At 46.4% G+C, this 22,084-nt stretch overlaps 1 protein-coding gene across 1 annotated transcript in view; it reads right to left on the bottom strand.

The window, feature by feature from the left end:
• The window catches only part of LOC147701541 (uncharacterized), a 28,953-nt gene extending 8,456 nt beyond the window's left edge, over nt 1–20,497 (bottom strand). Inside the window, exon 1 of the mRNA XM_086929350.1 lies at nt 20,182–20,497. Within this exon, the coding sequence (XP_086785476.1) occupies nt 20,182–20,497 (316 nt within the window). The remainder of the gene's footprint in view (nt 1–20,181) is intronic.
• Between the last annotated feature and the right edge of the window lie 1,587 nt (nt 20,498–22,084).

Here is a 22,084-nt window from a genome sequence, read left to right on the forward strand (position 1 = left end):
TACTTTTTTAGTAAAAGCAGTTAGTGCTTTATCAGAGGAAATTAACCGCACGGAGAGACGCTTGTCTATGGGGTCCAGTATTATACATGGGGATAAGTCTAATGAAGGCTCCATTTTGACTAACAAAGGAAGATTAACCATCTCAGAATCACCTATAATTGGGCAGGATGTAAATGGTTGCAGTGCGGGAGTGAATGATATTGCTGATGAGCCTTCTCGTATTTCCAATACACCTACAATATCTATACTGGCTGCCTCACTTAACGTTTCCTCTACCCGTCACCTAAAGGTAATGGAAACAAAAAGAAAACATCTAGACAGGGCACCAACAAGGCCAAAAAAGACAAGAAATATCCAACACAGGGGTACAGCAACGGTAAACGCACAATTAAAACAAGTTCAAGACCCTGCACCGAATGTAACATCCTTAGAAGCCATCTTTGACAAATTAACTGTACTACCTAGGCAACTCAGTGATAGGATCGATAACATAGCTAGGGAAGTTCACAAATTAACCGGAAGTATTGAAAAAATCTATGATAGGGTTGAGAGGGGCAACCCAAGCGGGACTGCTAGCAAAGAGATCCCTATAGTGGTAACCAATAGTGGTAATAATTTACCATCCCCCGATCCAACTAAACCCAATATGGAGGGCATACCCATAGGTAATTCAAATTTTGGTGAAGTACTGAAGGGAAAATATACACAGAATAGGGTCGAACACATTATTATACCTAACGAGGGCATGGACCATAGCGAGAAACCAACCGCAAGACTCAGTAATGCCCCCAATTTAGAGACTACTAGAGTAGATACTCCAGTCCTTATGCCCTCTAAAGTAAACAAAGTACCTTTATCTATTGACCTGCCGCCAGAATGTGGGGCCTATGTGGCAGTCCTAGTAAATGTACCTAAACTTGGAAAAGACCAGGGTGAAAACCATGCTGCACTTAAAAATAAAACTCTACACTGGTTGTCAAACAATTGTGGCTTCCCGATGATGGGGACAAATCGGATTTTGTTGACACAACGGGTGGGATGGATTGGCCCGCTTAAGAAAAAGTTTGCGGGAGACTGTATCATCATTAACTTTAAAACCCCAGGTTCGGCACAGAATACCCTTGCAAATGCTCCTCCACCGTCCCAGCTGGAGTATAAATGGACCCTCCTGCCATTAGGATACTTTTACAGACACCTAATGATGTGTAGTAACCAAGGTAGACCGGTTCACAATTTTTATCCCACCAAACAAGCGCCACCGCCCCGAGTATGAATATCCCCTTTACAACAGATACCAGGCATTAAGTTCAATGGAAGATAATGATTGACTTACATTAAAAGTAGGAAAAACGTAGAACCCTACACCAACAAGGAGCAGGGAGACTAAAGAACAAAGAATAGTTCAAGATACTAGTCGGTTGTTTACTACTTACTTGGCTAGTGAAATACAAGATATAAATGTAGGAGGTCAACCAGATACACAGATACTAGTTAGCGATGTACGGGCACAATTTACATATGAAAAGAGCCCGAACATTGCGTCCCCAACATATAAGCCCGATATAGTCAACGGTCCTGAAGGATATATTATCATGACGTGGAATATAGATGGGCTCAAAAGGAAACTGGGTAGACCATTCTGGACAGATTTCATTACTTCCAATTATGATATTATTTGCTTACAAGAGACCTGGTATAGAGATTCGGTTTTTATAGAGGGATATACTTCAAACTGGGTAAGCGCTATTGATTCTACATCAGGTAGGGCAAAGGGTGGTCTCCTGATCCTTGTTTCAAATAAACTAGCAGAATGCAAAATTGTAGGGTGTATATCAATAGGCCCCTATTGCCAGTTAATGAGGCTCCGATTTCATAAAGGGAAGGACCTGCTTCTAGTTAATTACTATAATAACATCTTTAGTAATAACAGGGGTAGTATAATTTACAATCTGGAAAAAGAAATTGACAGGGCATTGCAAGTATCAAACAGACAAGCCATCATAGTGTGGGTTGGTGATTTTAATATTCAAGTATGTTCGTTGGCATCCACTAACACATGTGGTTTTATGAAGGGTCATAGCATAGAGGATAATGTCGATTACTTGCACTTTCCCCACGGCGAGTATGGTACAGCCCTATATTTTTTAATAGCCAAGTTTGACCTTGAACTTTTGAGTTGTAACATGACTAGGGAAAATATTATATGCCCAACCTTTACTGGCAGAAATGCTTCTACTACTAATGACCATGTTTTAATTTCCAGTAACAATAATTATACCAATCTATGGATAACAGAACGGGTAGTCAGTGACCACAACAGCATTTCACTATCGCTGTTGTGTTGGGGGGATAGACACCTAACTAAAATGAATTGTGTCACTGACATTACTCCCATAAGACTAACGGGATGAGGATAAAGTGGGCAGGAATTGAACCACAAAAAATCCAAGGGGACGTGATTGCCAAATGTAGAGAAGAAATAGACTATTGCCTTAGTGATGAGGTAAATCCAGCGCCACTGATTTCTAGCTTTCTTAGGATAAATAAGTCTATAGAAGGGATATTCATGAAGAAATACAATGTAAAGAAAAAAGCACATGTAGGATGGTTTGATAAGAATTGTACCCGGGCCCTTCATAGCTTGAAGCGAGCACTGGGAATAAAACCACGGAACAACATACATATACAGGAATTACGTTTTATCTACAAGCAAAAGATTGAGGCAAGAAAGAAAGCACTGCAAGACGAAGCCTGGGACAAATCAATTTAGCAGCAGCAACCAACAATAGCAAACTGTCCTGGGAGACAATAAATGGCTCGTTTTTAAATGATGATTGCCGCCCAGAACTTACTTCATATGTTAGTTGTCATGCATGGATCGGACATTTTACTAACATTTTGAACCCTGGCAAAATTGATATTAATTTGCCCATTGTCTCCACCTGGCCCACCTTACCGTTATCGATTAATATTGAAGAAGTGTACGAAGGTCTAGTGGATAGCAAAGGGGGCAAAGCACCAGGGCCAGATATGGTGCCTATTGATTTATACAAGAATGAAATGCATTTGTGGGCCCCGATCCTAGTTAGGATTTTTATTGTCGCTGCAGAAGGCCATTTTCCACCATCCTGGGCACAGTCATTGCTTATACCCCTTTTTAAGAAAGGCTCAAAATCTGATGCCTATAATACCGACCCATATCGTTGCTGGATTCGTCCATCAAGGTAATGAGTAGGATCCTGTTGAAGAAGCTCGAATTATGGGCCTTAGACAGCAAAGTCCTCTCACCGGCACAATATGGGTCTAGGAAGGGCATGGGCACTTTAGAACAGTGCGTCAATCTTGATCTTCTTATAAGTAAATATACACTGGTGAAAGGGGGTAACTTGTTTCTATGCATTGCAGACTTAAGTAGCGCCTTTGACCTCGTGGACCATTCTATACTGTGGAATACACTATAAGACACAGGTGCCCCAAAAGAAATAGTTTATTTTTTGGCAAGAGTCTACGAGAGACTTTATAGTAGTGTGCGCTATGGACCTGCAGGGGAATGTACTCCCCTTTTTTATGTAAAACAGGGCATCCGGCAGGGTTGTGTCCTGGCTCCACTTTTGTTTTCTTTATTTATTAACCAAGTTGACGCAGTACTAAGATAGATACCCGCGGATGCCCCATGATAGACTGACAGCCTGTTCCAATTTTATTGTACGCAGATGATGCGGTTTTATTGTCAAGTACCCCATATGGCTTTCAGCATCTTATTAATAATTTTATATTATTTATCAATGGCAGAAAGCTTTTAATAAACCAATCTAAGACTGTTGTAATGACAAGTGGAAAAATAACATCTAAAACTAATAAGGCTTTTTTTCTTGAGAAAACAAAAATGCATCCGGTTAAAACATTTTGTTACCTTGGAATAACATTTGCAGGAAATGGGAAATGGACAGGCGAATATGATAACATTTGACACGAAATGAGTAGGAGTACAAATAGTATATTTAGATTTTCATCAAAAGTGGGAGCCCGAAGAATTAAAGATATGGTGGCCATTTATAACACCAGTTGCATACCATCTGCACTTTATGGCGCAGGTATCTGAGGCTACCACTTTGAAAAGACACTACAGACAGATGAAAGTAGTTTTCTTAAACGTTTATTGAGTGTCCCACCATCGGCCTCTATAGAATTGATCCACCAGGAAGTGGGTCTTAATTACATTTCTGATTTAGCCGCCCTACGACCTTTGTTATTATGGTGCTCTATTTGGTCTAAAGAGGAAACTCTACTCACTCAACACATTATTAAAGATTGTCTAAAGCTTGATTATTGTATGCGTATCCCCTGGTTAAATTTGATCCACTACTGGTTTAATTTTCTGTTTAAATGTAATATCCATACAGATCCGGATCATGCAGCTCTAATTCCTAAAAAAGAACTCAAAGATACCTTTTTGGCCCACAAAAGGGAGACACGATGGAGACGTATTGGTGAACAACGTACCCTTGTATACTACCAACAACTAAATCTCAAAGTTGGTTTTCAGGCATATTTGACCAATGTGACAGAAATGTCCCATCTGTTTGTCCTGACCCGCCTGAGGTTAGGGATTGTTCATCATCTCGTGGCTTTCCCGATTATGAAAAAAAGTGCCAATTCTATTTGCCCATGCAACAATATGTCTAAACAAACTTGCTGCCATTTCTTACTGTTTTTGTCAATTTTACCTTTTTACGAGGAAATTTTATCTGAAACCTCTGTTTTTAAAATATAATGTTCGATCCACTAAGAATGCTATGAGGGTGGTATCCGCCTTGGAAAGCTCGGACGTTTGCTATTATGTGGCATCCTATATTCTAAAATGCATTGCTATTAGAAAATCCATCATATTTTAAAAATGTGTATAGTATTGTTGGAAACTAGGGCACTCTGCACTTTTGCATAAATTGCACAAGAAGGAATACTGTTGGCATGTGACACTTTATAGCGTAATTTGCACATATTGTACAATGCTTGCACTTGCCACTTTTTGCAAAGTTTGTACATTAGGAAGATAAGTATAGTAGATACCTTAATGTGGAATTTCTACACTAGGAAATCTAGGGTATATTAAGCACTTATCACTTTATTGTGTAATTTGTACATGCTGTATAATATCCATTGGACTTTTATGAAATGTATGCATTTGCACAATATTGGACATATATTTGTATTTTGCACAAATGTATAATATTTACCTTGACCAAATAGTTGTTCTTGTTAAGTATTGATTATCTTGAGAATGTTACTGTTGCTGTTACTGATTTGTTTTATCTGTGCTTATATGGTTGCTGTCGCAAACCGAATAAAGCTTATTGAAATGAACTGGGTAATGTAGTCCCTGAATACAATAAGGAACTGCACCAGATAAGTGAAGAGATCAGTGGAGGCTCATAAGTCTGCCCGAAAGACCCAGATTTTTGTTTAATATAATGGTGTGTATATAGTTGTACAAAATATCGCTTTTTATTTGTACATAAAATAAAATATTAAATATAAAATATATATAAAATAATGATATTTATTTAAAAAAAATAGATTTAATATACATTTTAACAAATATAACAGAAACATGCTTAAGAAAATTAAAACATATATACATAATTTATATATATATTTACTTTAAAACAATTAAACTATTATAGATTTATATATAAATACCAATTATATAAAATCTATTAAAAAACATTCAATTATAAATTAAAATATTAAACTATTTAAAACTTTAAACTAAAATTTCCCACTCCAGTCAGTGCAACATTAGGGAAAGTGTTGGATAGAGGAGGGATAACATTTACTATTCCCACTCCAGTCAATGCAACAAGAGGGAAAGTGTTGAATAGTGGACGGGTACAAATTACAATTACCACTTCAATGAGTGCAACAGTAGGTAAAGTGTTCGATAGCGGAGGGGTGAAAATTACTATTCCCACTCCAGTCAATGCAACAGTAGGGAAAGTGTTGGATAGCGGAGAGGTAAAAATTCTGATTCCGACTCCAATGAGTGCAACAGTAGGGAAAGTGTTGGATAGCGGAGGGGTTAAAATTACTGTTCCCACTCCAGTGAGTGCAACAGTAGGGACATTTTGGGATAACGGAGGGGCATTTACCTAATTTAGATACTAAAATACCAATATAAAAACACGTTTTATTTAGTTATACTGTACAGTGGGGAACTGGACATGTTTATAATCAGACACTATCTCTCTGGGGACCTGGACATTTCTATAATCACACACCAACTCTGTGGGGACCTCGGCATGTCTATAATCACACACTATCTCTGTGGGGACCTGGACATCTCTATATTCACACACTATCTCTGTGGGGACCTGGGCATGTCTATAATCGCACACATTCTCTTTGGCAACCTTGGTAATATTATAGTCACACACTATCTCTATGGTGACTTGAACCTTCCTGTAATTACACGCAAGCTCTGTTTTGGCTTGAGCATCATCAGATTCGCATTCTCTTTATGGGGCTTTGTGAATACTGATAAGTAGTAAAGTTAAACATTTGGTCTCAGTTTACATTGTTGAGACAGAAAAGTAGAAAAGTTAATTTTTTTGGTCTAAGTTTACCATTATGAATCTGACCCTATTTTAATGAGGACTTAAGCAAAATCAGCTTCATGCACTATATCTATGGGACTTAAACATCACTATAATAAGACACTATATTTGTGGGGGCTGAAAAAAACTATAATGAATAACTATCTTTGTGAGGACTTGAACATCACTATAAAAACATATCACATCTGTGGGGACTTAGGCATTCCTGTAATAAACGCAAGCTCTGTTTACACTTGAAACATCAGAGGTGCCACGAGGCACAGCGTTAACACTGATTTGCATGTAGCTGGGTCTGAACTGGGGTGGCAAAGTGAGCTAAAGAACAATGATGTATTCAACCCAGATCTGTGACTGGGGGTGAGTGGCTGAAAAGTTTCAACACTCCATCCATAATCTCCTTGTGAGTGCTTTGTTCACCCTAAGTTGGCAGGGTATGCCCAGACGTGGGTCCTTGCTCACTTTGCCACTTTATTCAACCTAGCCTGGCTGATTAGGGGTGTTACCTGAAACCTGTCCCAGGATTCCTGTTTCTGGTGCAGGCAAGACCTAGCTTGGCAGTTCGGGCTGCACTGTTTCCCTGAGACACAGGGTCAAGACTGATTTGCATATAGTTGGTGGCGAAGTGAGCTAAAGAATGATGATGGATTCAACCCAGAAAGGTGACTGGGGTGAGTGACTGAAAGGTTTCAACACTCCGTCCGTCATCTCCTTGTGTTTGCTTCTACTTGAACATCATCACATTCTCTATATGGGGCTTTGTGAATATTGAAAAGTAGTAAAGTTAGACTTTTGGTCTAAGTTTACCTTTGTGAATCGAGCCCTATTTTATTGAGGATTTAAACACAATCATCTTCATGCACTATCTCTGTAGGGACTTAAACATCGCTATAATAACACACTATCTTTGTGGGGACTTGAACAACACTGAAATAACACACCATCTCTGTGGGGACTTAAACATATCTATGATAACACACTATCTCTGTGGGGACTTGAACATCACTATAATAACACACCATCTCTGTGGGGACTTAAACATAGCTATAATAATATACCATCTCTGTGGGGACTTAAACATCGCTATAATAACACACTATCTCTGTGGGGTCTTGAACATCACTATAATAACACACCATCTCTGTGGGGACTTAAACATAGCTATAATAATATACCATCTTTGTGGGGACTTGAACAACACTGTAATAACACTATCTTTGTGGGGACTTGAACATCACTATAATAACACACCATCTCTGTGGGGACTTGAACATCTCTATGATAACACACTATCTTTGTGGGGACTTGAACATCATTAGCTTCACACTCTTTATAATGGGATTTAAGCTTTGAATGTACACACTATTTCTATGGAGACTTAAACACAATGATCTTCACCCACTATCTCTTTGGGGACTCGACATTCTTTGTTGACAAAAATGTAAGCAGCTAATCAAGCTCTGGGTTCCACTTGATCATATTCCATGGTTCCATATGTTAATTTCCTTATGTGTTAGTTCCCTTATCTCCTAAGAGTTTAAGCACTAATAAAAAGGTTAAATACAGCTTTAAGTCTCTTTCTTTAAGCATGATATGATATGTTCCGGCACATTAACATAATCTGTCTTTAATGCATACCCCTAGTATATCTGCAGCAATTCATATATGAATAGATTATTATGTTGTTTGTGTATATTGTTGATAAAATAAACATTTAGCCATGTTCCATCGTCTGTATTCAATCAGAAATAGTGTTACCGACTAGGTCCCCACAAGGATGGTAGCACGTGTTCAAGTCCCCACAAGGATGGTGCTGTGCGCGCGATTAAATAACAATATATTTGCAGATTTGAAGCAGGATCCTCTATCATGAATTTTTTCTTAACATTTTTGTGTTATTAGTGTGTTTTAAAAACATTGGGAAAGGTTAGTCCCCACAAGGCTGGTATTCACACATAGTCCCCACAAGGATGGTAGTGTGTGTGTGTGTGTGTGTGTGTGTGTGTGTGTGTGTGTGTGTGTGTGTGTGTGTGTGTGTGTGTGTGTGTGTGTGTGTGTGTGTGTGTGTGTGTGTGTGTGTGTGTGTGTGTGTGTGTGTGTGTGTGTGTGTGTGTGTGTGTGTGTGTGTGTGTGTGTGTGTGTGTGTGTGTGTGTGTTTATATAGCGCTCGACTTACCTAGGGCATCTCGGTGCTTGCATTGGGAACCCTTCCTGGCTTTTCTCTGTGAGATAACCCGTAGTGGGCATCCCCAAGGTGAAAGTCAGGCATCCCGCCGCGGGGGGAGGCCATTGTGGAGGTTAAGCAAGCTTAATGCCCAGAGTTGCAGATTGTGCACCCGTGATTAGAGTGGGCACCGAAGCAAGAATGATCAAGTCCGTGGACAATTGGGCTCAAGACCCTGCCGCGTCAGGAATTGAACCCAGGTCTGATCTCTGCTTCAGGGTATGCCTCCTCTAACCAGTGAACCACACTTCTCCACGTTCCTCCTAGTCATGCAATCAGTCACTTGTAGAGAGCACCACTTACCTGTGAGGGTCTCAAGGGGCTGAGGGGAGGAGGGTGCTGCTACTGCTAGAAGAGCCAGGTCTTGAGGAGTCTTCTGAAGGTGAGCAGGTCTTGGGTCTGTCACAGGTGGGTAGGGAGGGTGTTCCAGGACTCGGCGGCGAGGAAAGAAGATCTGCCGCCAGAGGTTGTTCGTTGGATGCGGGGGATGGCTGCGAGGGAGAGGCTGGCGGGTGGGTGGGGGTGTAGGAGCTGGGTCTGCTGTTCAGGTAGGCTGGTCCAGTGTTGTAGAGTGCTTTGTGTGCGTGGGTGAGAAGCTTGTAGGTGATCCTCTTGTTGACGGGGAGCCAGTGCAGGTGTCTCAGGTGGGGGTGATGTGGCTGCGACGAGGGATGTTGAGGATCAGTCTGGCAGAGGCGTTTTGGGTGCGTTGTAATCATCGTAGGTGTTTGGCAGGGATTCCTGCGTAGAGTGCGTTGCCGTAGTCTAGCCTGCTGCTGACGAGGGGTTGGGTCACCGTTCTTGTTTCGGTTGCAATCCACTTCTAGATCCTGCAGAGAATGCAGAGGGTGTCGTAGCAGGCAGCGGAGATGGCGTTGACATGCTTCGACATGGAGAGGGAGGAGTCGAGGATGAATGCTAGGTTGTGTGCATGGTCCGTGGGTGTTGGTGCTGTTCCCAGTGTGGTAGGCCACCAGGAGTCGTCCCAGGCAGAGGGGGTGGAGCAGAGGATGAGGACCTCTGTCTTGTCAGAGTTCCTCAGCTGCTCCTCATCCACTTGGCAACGGCCTTCATTCCCTCGTGGAGGTTGGTTCTGGCGGTGTGCGGGTCTTTGGTGAGGGAGAGGATGAGCTCAGTGTCATCGGCTTAGGAGACTTATGTTGAGGTCGTGCTGGCAGGCCACTTGTGCGAGGGGGGCCAAGTAGACGCTGAACAGGGTTGACTGAGGGATGAGCCCTGGGTTACGCCGCAGATGTCGGTGGCTTCAGATCGGAAGGGTGGGAGGTGGACTCTAGGTTCTGCCGGAGAGGAAGGACGTGGTCCAGTCCAGGGCCTTCTCTTGCCTTGGAGGAGTGTCTTCAGTGTGTGGTGGCAGACCGTGTTGAAGGCGGCTGACAGGTCCAGGAGGATGAGGGCTGATGTCTCGCCGTTGTCAAGTTGGCACCTGATTTAGTCTGTGGCAGCGATGGGGATGTCTTGGTGCTGTGGTTTCGTCTGAATCCAGACTGGGACGGGTCTAATATGTGGTTATTCTCGAGGTGGCTTCAGTTCCATGTTGGCTATTTTCTTGATGACCTTTGCAGGGAAGGGGAGCAGGGAGATGGGCTGGAAGTTCTTGAGGTCCGCCTTGGGCTTCTTGAGGGCATTGATTTCAGCGTGCTTCCAGCTTTCTGGGAATGTCACTGTTTTGAAGATGTTGATGACCTTCCGTAGTTGGGGTGCGATGATTGCGTCCCCTTTGTTGAATAGGTGGTGTGGGCAGGGGTCCGATGGTGATCCTAAGTGGATGGAGTTCATGGCCGTGCGCGTGTCGTTGGACCAGAAGGTCCGGTGGTTGGTGCTGGTGGTGTTCGAGGGAGTGTTGGAGTCTGGTGTTGTCGGGCGGTCATGGTGTTCAAGCGGTCGCGGATGTCGGCTATCTTGTGGTGGAAGAAGGTGGCCAGTGAGTCGCACAGATCTTGTGAGGGCGGGATGGTGTTGGCGAGTTCATTCACTATGTTGAATAGCTCTTCGCTGTCTTGTGCGGTTGTCCAGGTGGGCTTTGAAGGCGGATCTCTTGGCTGTTCTGATGAGGTGGTGATGTCTGTGGATGGTGTCCTTGTGGGCTGCGTGGCTGTCCAGTGTATGTTCGTGGAGCCATTTCTTCAGTTTCCGACATGTGCGTTTGGAGGTCTGGAGCTCCTTGGTGAGTCATGTGGCTTTATTGCTGGTGTGGTTGTTGGAGGGTTTCTTGAGCGGGCGAGGGTGTTGGCGCAGTCATCGATCCACTGTCTGAGGTTAATGGCAGCGGCGTCTGAGTTGTGGGAGGGTACTGGGCGAGGGTGGAGGTCAGCTGGTGTTCGTGACTTTGCTCCAGCAGCAGCGGGGCAGCTGTTGGTGCGGTGGTGCGTGGTTGGTTTCTGGAAGGTGAAATGGATGCAGCGGTTGTCGGTCCAATGGAGTTCGGTGGTGTGGTTGAAGACGACGTGGGTGTTTGTGGCGAAGACTGGGTCAAGCGTGTGGCTGGCAGCATGGGTGGGTGCGAAAACGAGTTGTCCGAGGCCTAAGTTGTCGATGAGGGTGGTGGAGTTGGCGTCGTCGTTGTTAGACGTGGAAGTTCAGGTCTCCGAGGAGGATGTAATCTGTGGAGGAGAGTGCGTAGGTGCTGGCGAGGTCGGTGATGGAGTCGCAGAACTGAGCTTGGGTTCGGGTGGTCTGTAGACGAGTCTTCCTCTGAGGGTGGTGTTGGGGTCGATGTGGACCTGGAAGTGCAGGTGTTCGGTGGTGTTGAGGGTGTAGTCTGTAGCACTGGAGGGTGGACTTGAGGATGATGGCTAGACCTCCTCCAATTCCGTGCGGGTGATCTTGTAGCCGTCCGGGATGGCTATGGCGATGTTGGGTGCCGAGGAGTCGTTCCACCAAGTATCGGTCAAGAAGGCAACGTCTGGGGCGGAGGCGTCGAGCAGGTCTCAGAGCTAGACGGCGTGTGTGCGCGAAGCGGGTGTTGAGGATGCAGCGAAGGTGTTTGGGTCCGGTCCTTGGAGGTTTGGGGGTTCTGTTGCAGGTGCGGCAAGAGAAAGGTCCCGTGGGTGCACTTCGGGCAGCCTGGCAGCAGCAGTTGTCACGGCTGGTGTTGAGTGCGAGGAGAGTGCTGGCGTTGTATCGGAGTCTGGCGTTGTGGAGAGCGCTGGGTCCAGGTGTTCTGGTGCTGGGCGCGATCCAGGTGCAGACGGGCTTGCCTCTGGTGCACCTTCGTGAGGCGGGGAGGAAGGAGCAGCCTGGAGGCGGGCAGCGAGGCCGCGGCAGGAAATGTACTGAGGGGGAAGGAGAAGAGGGGACGGGATGAGCTGGAAGCAAGTGGCGGGTGATGCAACGATGCTCCGCAGGGATGGTGAGCCACCAACGGGATCTATTGTGGAATGGCAAACCACATACCGCTCTCTGTAAGCTTTCCCTGAACTGGTATGACGGGGGCATCAGTCTTCCCAATATCTAATTGTACTACTGGGTGGCTCATCTGTCCTCCATTAACCACTGTACTTATGCCCAGCCTGGAGACCCAGGTTATAATACGCATAGATGGCTCCTTTCGGGTGAACTTCAACAGAGCCCTCTACTCTAGAACCAAGTGCTACACACTTACGGGCCCCACTAAACACGCGGTACATGTCTAGCATGAGGCCACTAAATGTCTTGGTTGGGAGCGTAGGCCAACACTTGCAACGCTGCTATGGAATTCCGAACAACTGGGCAATTTGTGGCGGTCTAAGGGATTTGACAAATGGGATCTCTTTGGTATTTCCGGGATTGGCGATCTGTGGGAAAAACGGATATTCAATCCTTCGCCACATTGCAGCATCAGTACAAGTTGGCTGACTCGGAACGCTTCCGCTACACGCAGGTCAGACACGCATTACGCATTCACTTGCAGCCTGGGTCACACTATCAGACTCATCCCAGCTAGAAGATAGAGTACTAGACTGCCATATTCCTGACAGAAACATTTCACTGACATACAAAACAAAAAACTGGTCAACAATATCTTGGATCCTCTTCAAGTCCTCCGAGAAAAGTGGACCAGAGACTTCATTGAAATGGACCATGAGGAGTGGCAGGAGGATATCTCCTAGAGTGGTGGCAATACCTGTCCCCTCACTAAAATTCCTACACAGTGTTTACATAATGGGGCCCCAATTGGTACGGATGAGGAGGGCAGACGAGGGAGACTAGACTAGGATGTGGCCAGCTGAGAACCTTCATTCATATAGTCTGGCTATGAGAGCTGATCCAACCTTATTGGCGTAACATCCATGACATCATAAATACTGTCTTGTCCGTGCAAGTCCATCTAGAAGTCTGCAGGTGTCTATTAAACATCTGGGAACCTACAGATTTGAATGTCTGCTTGATACAGTGGGTTACATTGGGGCTAATGCTAGCTAAAAGAAACATTGCCCAGCGAAGGGGGAAATCGCTCCCTCCTATAGTGCGAGACTGGGAAAAAGACTTGGATTGGGAAATGTTGCGAGAAAAAACTATGTGGCCCGTGGATGTCCTAAAAAAAAAAATGGACCCGTTATTGGCGCTTGTGGAACTCCTACCGAGGAGATATACGTCAACCTCCTCTGACTCTCAATACGGAGGATCACCCTTCACCCTAGACCTTCCACATTCTTTTCTGTATATTGTGATTTCCCTACTGCTCCCCTGTTGCCTAATGTACTACTTCCACTGAAAAGTCATTGTATTGATGTTTCTCAATAAAAAATAATTTACCCAAAAAAAAAAGTTTTGCAACGGGCAGGGTCAGATGTTGAATCCTTCTGAAGATGGATGTCTCAGCAATTCATTAAGTAGACAAACTGGGAATACCAAGTCGAAGATGCTAACAGATTGCCAATGATTTCTGTAACTACTGCCTATAGATGGGATCAGTGCTGCAGCAGTTCATGTGCCACGGTAGGCAAACGGTCTACTTTACCAACAGGTATTGCACTAACTGTGCACGGAGACCACCACTCAGTGAATTATTTGCAACCACATTGAATGCTCAAGTTCCATAATACTTCAACTGGAGAATGGAGTTTACCTCAGGTGGATCCGTTTCTACAAAGTTGGGGCTGGGGTCTCATCTTCATGCTGATGGCCAGTGTAGTGAATCGAGCCAGGAAGCTACAGGTGGAGATAGTTCTGGTGACTCCGATATGAAAGTCGGAGCCTTGGTTACCCCTACTTCTGGAGGATATGCAACTTTACGGTTACGATTCCATTTCACCGACAAATCTGTCAGGGAACCAGAGGAGAACCCCATACGATAATGCACAACCATCTTTTTCATGGCATATTTCATGCAACAAAGGAATGTGCCAGGACTTTTCACAGGAAGCTACCCTCTTCCTACAGCAGCCCTAGGAAACTAACAAGTACAGACCAGCAAGTTCTAATTGGTACGTGGAAAGACAAGTTGATCCCACAGGGGCAGATTGTACTGGTTTTCAATCTCAACATACCAGAAGGTAAAGTGTACATAAATCCTCAACTAAGCAGTTTCTTCTGGGCACAGTTCAATATCAAGCACTCAGCCTGGTTTTCATCCACTTCTCCAAGTTAATGAATCAATCAGGAGTTTGTTAAAGCGTGACTACTCACCCGTGAGGGTTTCAAGGTGCTTGGGGTGGGGGGGGAGGGGCGAAGGGGGGTGCAGGTTCCATTCCATCAAGGAGGGGGTCTGTCGAAGAGCCAGGTTTTGAGGTTTCTTGCGAAGATGGGGAGCGATGTGGTCTGTCTGAGGTGGAGCGGAAGGGCATTCCATGCTTTGGCCGCGAGGAAGGAGAAGGAACGGCCTCCCGATCTGGTCTTTCTGGTGCGAGGGATCACGACGTAGGAAAGCTGGGCTGATCGTAGGGTCCTTTGGGGTGCGTGGAATGTGAGTCGGCTGTTCAGGTATGCTGGTCCGGTGCCGTGGAGGGCCTTGTGTGCGTGGGTGAGCATCTTAAAGGTGATTCTCGCCTCGACAAGGAGCCAGTGGAGTGTGCGCAGGTGCTGGGAGATGTGGCAGTGTTTTGGCAGGTTGAGGACCAGTCTTGCGGCGGCATTCTGGATGTTCTGTAGCTTGCGGATGAGGTTTTTGTTTATTCCGGCGTAGAGTGCGTTGCCGTAGTAGAGTCTGCTAGTGACCAGGGCGTGAGTGACTGCCTTTCGGGAGCCATGTAGACGTTGAAGAGCGTCGGGCTGAGGGAGGAGCCCTGGGGGACTCCGCAGGTGGTAGGTGTGGGGTCCGAGAAGAAAGGGGGGAGTCTGACCTGCTGCGTCCTGCCGGAGAGGAAGGAGCAAATCCAGTCGAGGGCCTTGTCCTGGATTCCTGCATCGTAGAGTCTGCGTATTAGGGTGCGGTGGGAGACTGTCGAACGCCGCTGATAGGTCGAGGAGGATGAGGGCTACTGTTTCTCCTTTGTCCAGTAAGGTACGGATGTCGTCTGTTGCGGCGAGGAGGGCGGTTTCCGTACTGTGTTTTTTTCTGAAGCCGGATTGGGAGGAGTCGAGGATGTTGTGTTCTTCAATGAAAGTGGCGAGTTGGCTGTTGATGGCTTTCTCGATGACTTTTGCTGGGAACGGGAGCAGGGAGATCGGTCTGTAGTTTGAGGTCGGTGGGGTCCGCTGAGGGTTTCTTCAGGAGGGGGTTGACCTCGGCATGTTTCCAGTCGTCGGGGAACGAGGCGGTCACCAGGGAGCGGTTGATGGTGTGGCAGAGCATGGGCGCGATGGTGTTGGCGGCTCTGTTGAAGATGTGGTGGGGGTAGGGGTCCGTGGGGGCCCCTGAGTGGATTGACTTCATTGTCTTCAGTGTGTCTTCAGTGGTGAGGGCTGTCCAGTCATCAATCGCTAGTTTCCGGGTGTCGGGGTGGTTGGTGAGGGTTCTGTGTGTTGGTTGTCTTCGTCGAAGTTGTCGTAGATGCTCTTGATTTTGTGGTGGAAAAAGATGCTGAGTTTGTCGCAGAGGTCTTGTGAGGGAGGGATGTCGGTAGACTCGCTGGTGGGTTGCGCGAACTCCTTGATGCTGAAGAGTTCCTTGCTGTTGTGTGCGTGGGTGGAGATTCTGTCTTCAATCGCTTTTTTCCTCGTTTCTCTGATGAGTTGATGGTGGGCGTTGGTGGCGGCTCCGACGTTGTGGGCTTCTGTGGATTTGGTGTTTCTCCATGTCTTTGAGGCAGCGGCATGTGCGCCTGGACTCTCGAAGTTCGGTGGTAAACCATCTGGCTTTCTTGGCACGGGTATTGTTTTTCTTGAGGGGGGCTATGGTGTTGGTGCTGTACGAGATCCACCTATGCAGGGTTCGGGCTGCGGTGTTGGGGTCGTCGTTTTCCGCGATGGTTGGGGTGGAGTTGTTGAGTGAGGAGGTGAGCTGGTCATCGGTGATTTTGGTCCAGTGGATGGTGGGTGTTCTGAAGGTGAAGTGGACGCAACGATTGTCGGTCCATGGGGGTTCGGTGGTGTGGCTGAAGGTGATGGAGTTTCCTGTAGTGAAGAGGGGGTCGAGGGTGTGTCCTGCTGAGTGCGTGGGCTCGGTTACGATCTGGCGGAGTCCAATGTTGTGGAGGTTGTCCAGGAGGCACGTGGTGTTGGGGTCCAGTTGATTGTCGAGGTGGAAGTGGAGGTCTCCCAGCAGGGTGTAGTTGGTGGAGGCGATGGCCTGCGGGGAGATAATGTCCGTGATGGAGTTGGCGAAGGGTCCAGGGGGTCGGTAGATGAGGGTTCCTGGGAGGGCGGCGGTGGGGCTGGCCAGTATCTTGAAGTGAAGGTGTTCCATCAGTTTTGTGGACTCGTCAGGGAGTGTGGGAAAGGTATCCGGTTGTCGCACCCTCCGGCACCAAAATATTCCAAAATATGTGGTTAACTTAGTGCGGAGATTTCACCTTTTGTCAAGACAATCCAGACTTTTCATAAGCAACTTTTTTTCACCTAAATTAAACCATGCTTCTACTCCTCGTTTTTTGCAAACAGAATTGTGGACGTGCAAGCTTTGGAACTACTGTGCTAATCTTGTACCCTCAGATTTTGCAAGTTTGGCAATTGTGAAGACAACTCCGTCTAACAGCTGCACGGATCAGTATCCTTCATTCCCAGACAACACAAAGCTCTCTGCGGTGAGGTGTTTTCACGAATAAGAAAGTGTTTGCAGAGAGCTCAGAACTCGAGGGGTTACTCAACTATTAATTTCTATAACAGCCTCAACACGGTATAACCCCCCCATTAGTTAGATGGGTGATGCAATATAAAGGGATGTCTTCTAAAGCCATGACTCTTGGGGCCAGACTTGAGACAGAGGGCAGCATACTGGTCCGCTGAATCTACCTTCACAAAATTCAATTTAAAACCACTTGCTAACTGGTCCCGACACAGAATTAAACATTTCCTAGCAACCACGACTGATAGTTTTAATGTATTAATGAGGCGAGGATATTATCCCTCCTGAAAGGGAGCATCTTTTTAAACCCAACCGGCAGTGTGTGTTCCAAAAAGAGCAATTTGATTGTAATATTGTAAATAGTGATATGCCTTGGGCTCTAAAATACTAATTATGATTATCTTGTGGGCTCAAACACGAATTATGCTTATCTTATTGGCATTTGTATGCATTGGCAAGTAAATGCAATAAGTTTCACTCAACAGAAGAATCTTCAACCTGTTAGGTCAGATGATAAATGATTAAACCAGAACACCTAGGTTTTCATGCAAAGGCCTAAAGAACCCCGATTGAGTAAAACTTCCTTAGTGCAAAAAGGACTATTATTCAGACCGTTTTACATGGTTACTGATGTTACGACTGGACAGTTTTGTAGTTCTTGACATGCCTACTGGGTAGTTTAATGGCTGTGACAAAATCAGTAAAGAAAGTTCTGCATAATTTAGGCTTTGTGTACTTACTAGAATTTAACATTTCCTTCACGCTTGATAGGACATTTTTTTTTAATTACTGGTGCCAGTGGTCAGACTGAAATAATTCTCCTGTAATTCCTTATGGGGAAAACATTTTTCCATCATTCCTGGAAAAATGCTGTACGTGTAATCTTAAATTAAATCCAGTCTGGTTTGCAAGTTTCTTGGCGTTATGAATGCAGGGGGAGGTAAAACACTACAGTCAGCAAATACATGTGCCAGATCCACTTAATGGATAGCGAACCCCTCACACAAAAGTGGAATACAGAACAGCCAGCTGGAATCCACCTCATTCAGACCTAAAAAACATGGTCAGTTTACATCCGCCAACAGGCAACTTCACAAGAAACGGCCCCTCACTCTGTCCAGCAATGCTTAAATGCCAACATGTTCTCTGCCACATATACAGCACTGAAGGGGGGGGGGAGGGGGGGGAATCTGGCATGCATAGCTCAGACTTCGCTTCCCAGTTAGAGATTTTGTAGACAACAAGCCCCCCACCCCCCTCCCCTTTCAATCTTAGTGGGAAATCTGCTCATTGATAGTTTACAAATTGGGGTAAAAGTTATGTTATGTTAAAAAAAATTTATACCGCGCACGTACACCGAGACGGTTTCTTGGCGCTCATAACAAACATAGCTAGCCAGGGCAGGAGAGTTACTCGGAAGCCGCCTTGATTAAGTGTGTTTTGAGGGTTTTGCGGAACAGCTCATATGAGGTAAGATGGCGAAAGGAAGAAGGGAGGGAATTCCAGTAGGAGGGGCCTAAAAAAGAAAAGCATGATCCTCCATGTTTTTTACGGCGGAAAGATGGAGTGCAAAGGAGATTATTGGCAGAGGACCGTGGATTGGGGAGTAGAGCTTAAGTTTGGAGGAAATGAAAACTGGGGCCTGGTCATGCAAAGATTTGAATAGGGTGCAGCCTAGCTTAAAGGAGCATCGTTTAGCCACTGGGAGCCAATGAAGGCTCCTCAGAAGGGGGGAGACATGCTGATGTTTGGGTTGGTGGTACACCAGGCGTGCTGCCTGGTTCTGGATCAGCTGAAGTTTGTGAAGCTGATAGGCAGGAATCCCCACATACAGAATGTTGGCGAAGTCGATTCTGGAGATGACCAGAGCCAGTATTACTAGAATGAGTGCCTCTCTAGTTAGAAATCTACAGATCTTGCGGATCCTGCGTAGCTGGAAAAAGCAGGATGATGTTACCGCAGAGATCTGAGGTTTCATGGAGAGATCCTCCGAGATGATCACTCCTAGGCTTTTCACAGAGCTGACCGGGCAGGGGGGGAGGCCCAGAGAGGGCGGCCAATAGTTGGCATCCCAAGGACTGGAAGGACCGCCTACCAGGACAAGTTCCGTTTTAGACGGATTCAGCTTGAGCTGGCTGTGAGCCATCCAGTCCGAGATGAGTAACATGGTGGTTTGGAAGTTGAGGCGAGAGGAAGGTGTAGTGTCCAGGGGAAAAATCAGTTGTAAATCGTCGGCATAATTGTATATTGTAGCAGAAGAATGGCGAGAGAAGCCATGAGTGGTTGCATATACAAATTGAAAAGGAGGGGAGAGAGAGCCGAACCCTGGGGAACACCACAAGTGAGGGGGAGAGAAGAAGCAGAGAAGGTGGAAAGGTGGACTGCCTGGGAACGGTCCTGCAAGAAGGATCGAACCCAGTCGAGGGCAGTGCCCCGAATACCGGCGTTTCTGACACGGTCGATCAAAATAGTGTGATCGACCGTGTCAAAAGCCGCCGACAGGTCTAACAATACGAGGGCCTGGGAGATATTGTTGTCAGCTCCAGTTCGAAGTGTGTCCATCACGGCTGCAATCACCATTTCCGTAGAATGCAGGGGGCGGAAGCCCGCCTGCTGGGGATCAAGGAAGAAAGAAGACTCAATAAAAGTGCTCAAGCATTTAGTGACGTAGGTCTCTAGGATCTTTCCCAAGAAAGGGAGAAGGGAAATCGGTCTATAGTTGCTTAGCACTAGGGGGTCCGCGCTGGGCTTTTTCAGGATGGGTAACACTACCGCCTGCTTGAAAGCTTCAGGGACGATGCCTGATGTTAAAGAGGAGTTGAGAAGGGCTAGAGCGGGGTCAGGGCAGTGCATAAAGATTTCTTTGAAAATGTGTGGGGGGCAGCAATCCTTTGGGGACCCGGAGCTAACTTTGTGAAGAAGACTGTTGAATTCGGTGATGGAAATAGGAGGGAAGGATAGAAATTTCTGAGAATTTTCCGGGGGGAGGGGAAGTGATTTGGTAGGGGAAGGTGGAGAAATGTTATTTTTAATGGTGGAAATCTTATCTAGAAAGAAAGCATTGAGCTCATCACACAAAGCCTGAGTAGGAACAGGTGGGAGGGTGACACGATCGGGGAGGGAGAGCTCATTGACTATTGAAAAGATGTCTTTGGCTTTTGAAGCCGACGCCAGGATTTTACCGGAGAAATAGGAAGTCTTAGCCTCTAGAATGGAGGATTTGTATTTGCTAAGTAGGTTTGTAAATTCGGTCTTAAGTGCTGGGTCATATTTGTGGCGCCAGCGCCGTTCGGCCTGCCGAAGAGCCAGTTTGTCTAATTTCAGCTGGTCCGTGAACCAGCGCTGGGCATCGTGGGGGCGTGAGACTTTGATAGCCTTTAGAGGGGCTACAGAATCAGCAGCTGTCTTCACCCAGTATTCGAGAGCGGAAGCTTGGTCCGAGACAGATTCTGAGGCTGAGGGGGCTGAAGTCGCCAGAAGGGAATGGAGTATTGACATGTCGGCATTCTTCCAGTTGCGGGCTGTGATGCTAGCGGGGCGCGGGGGGCGAGAAAAACTGGGAAGATCAATGGAGAAAGAGACAAAGTAATGGTCTGACCAGGTGCAGGGGGTGATCAAGGGAGGAGAATGATCGAGATTGGCAGTCCAAACCTGGTCGAGTATGTGCCCCTTGCAGTGGGTGGGGGCAGAAATCAGTTGCTGACAGTTCAGGCTAGTGAGGGTGTCTGAGAACAGCTTAGAAAGTCGGCATTCTTGGGGGTCAGTGGGCCAGTAATTAAAATCTCCCAAGATAAGGATTCTGGAGTGATTTATGAGAAGCTGGGAGAGAAGTTCCCCAAAAGCTTCAGCAAAAGCCGGCATGTAGGTGGGAGGTCTGTACATGAGGACACAGATAAGGGAGGTAGTGGTTGAGCGAAGCTGGATGACGAGGGTTTGAGAATTGGGAATGGGAGTGCAGTTTAAGGTGGAAAATACGTGTTCCTTGCGAATAATAGCTGCTACTCCTCCGCCAGCTTGCCCCCCGGGGCGATTAACATGAAGAATGTAATAGCCGATGGGGAGGGCGGCCAAAATATCGGGTGCAGAGTCCTCCGTCAGCCAAGACTCAGATAAGAAGAGGATATCTACATTAGTATCTTCTAATAAACAGTAGATTTCTAGTTGGTGTTTCACCAAGGAGCGCGTATTCAAGTAAAGGATGGTGAGAGTGCGACTGGCGGGTATAGGTGATGGGGAGTTAGCGAGAACATGGGAGGGAACAGGTCCAGGCAGGGGAGGGGGAACCAGATAGGGGGTGGTGGAAATGCCGCACTCATGAGCCCGCCTGATGGCTTCGGGTGGCAGGGGGACTGGGTGTTGAAGGGAAAGCAAGTCCGCGGGCGAGTACCTGAATGTTTGGGCAGAGTGAAGGGCCGCAGGGCGCAGACGGGCAGGACTTTGGCTTGACTTCGGCGCGAAGTCGGCGCTCCCGCTGCGCTCGTCCGCTGCGCTTCCGCCATGCCGTCATTTCATATGACGAGGGTGTAAAACCACTATACCGCTAACCTGCGCTGGGTGCGTCAGGGCGGAAGTGGGGAAGAGGAATGCGGGCTATGGCGCTCCAGCGTACGACCCTCCGCACAAACGGCACTCAGCCGGGGCGGACCGGGGTCAGGAGCGAGGGAAACAGGTAAGAATGCCCACAGAGAGCAACAACAAAGCCAGTTGCCGTTATAACAATGAAAATTGCAATAAAAACATATACAGCGGTAAATGCGGAGGAGCCGCGATAAAAAGCTGTTTAGTCAGCTAGTTCCAACACAGAGCATAAATAACACATGGCAGCCTGGATCGCCGCGTCTGTCTATAAGTGTATAAGATGCGTGCTAATTTGTCATAGGGTCATTTCTTTGGTGCACAGGTCGGGATTTATCAGATAGTAGTTCAAATATTTCATGTATAAGATGGGAAGAGCAGAAGACTAGATTATAGACCTAGAAGGCAGTGCAACCTGAGGAAAGCGGAGTTGAGAGGCAGTAGGGACAGTGACCAGTACGCAGAGCTATGACTTAATAGGGCTTAAGGGATGTATATGGAAAGAAGTTA

This window comes from Lissotriton vulgaris, chromosome 7 (assembly GCF_964263255.1).
Source record: "Lissotriton vulgaris chromosome 7, aLisVul1.2, whole genome shotgun sequence".
Taxonomy (NCBI): domain Eukaryota; kingdom Metazoa; phylum Chordata; class Amphibia; order Caudata; family Salamandridae; genus Lissotriton; species Lissotriton vulgaris.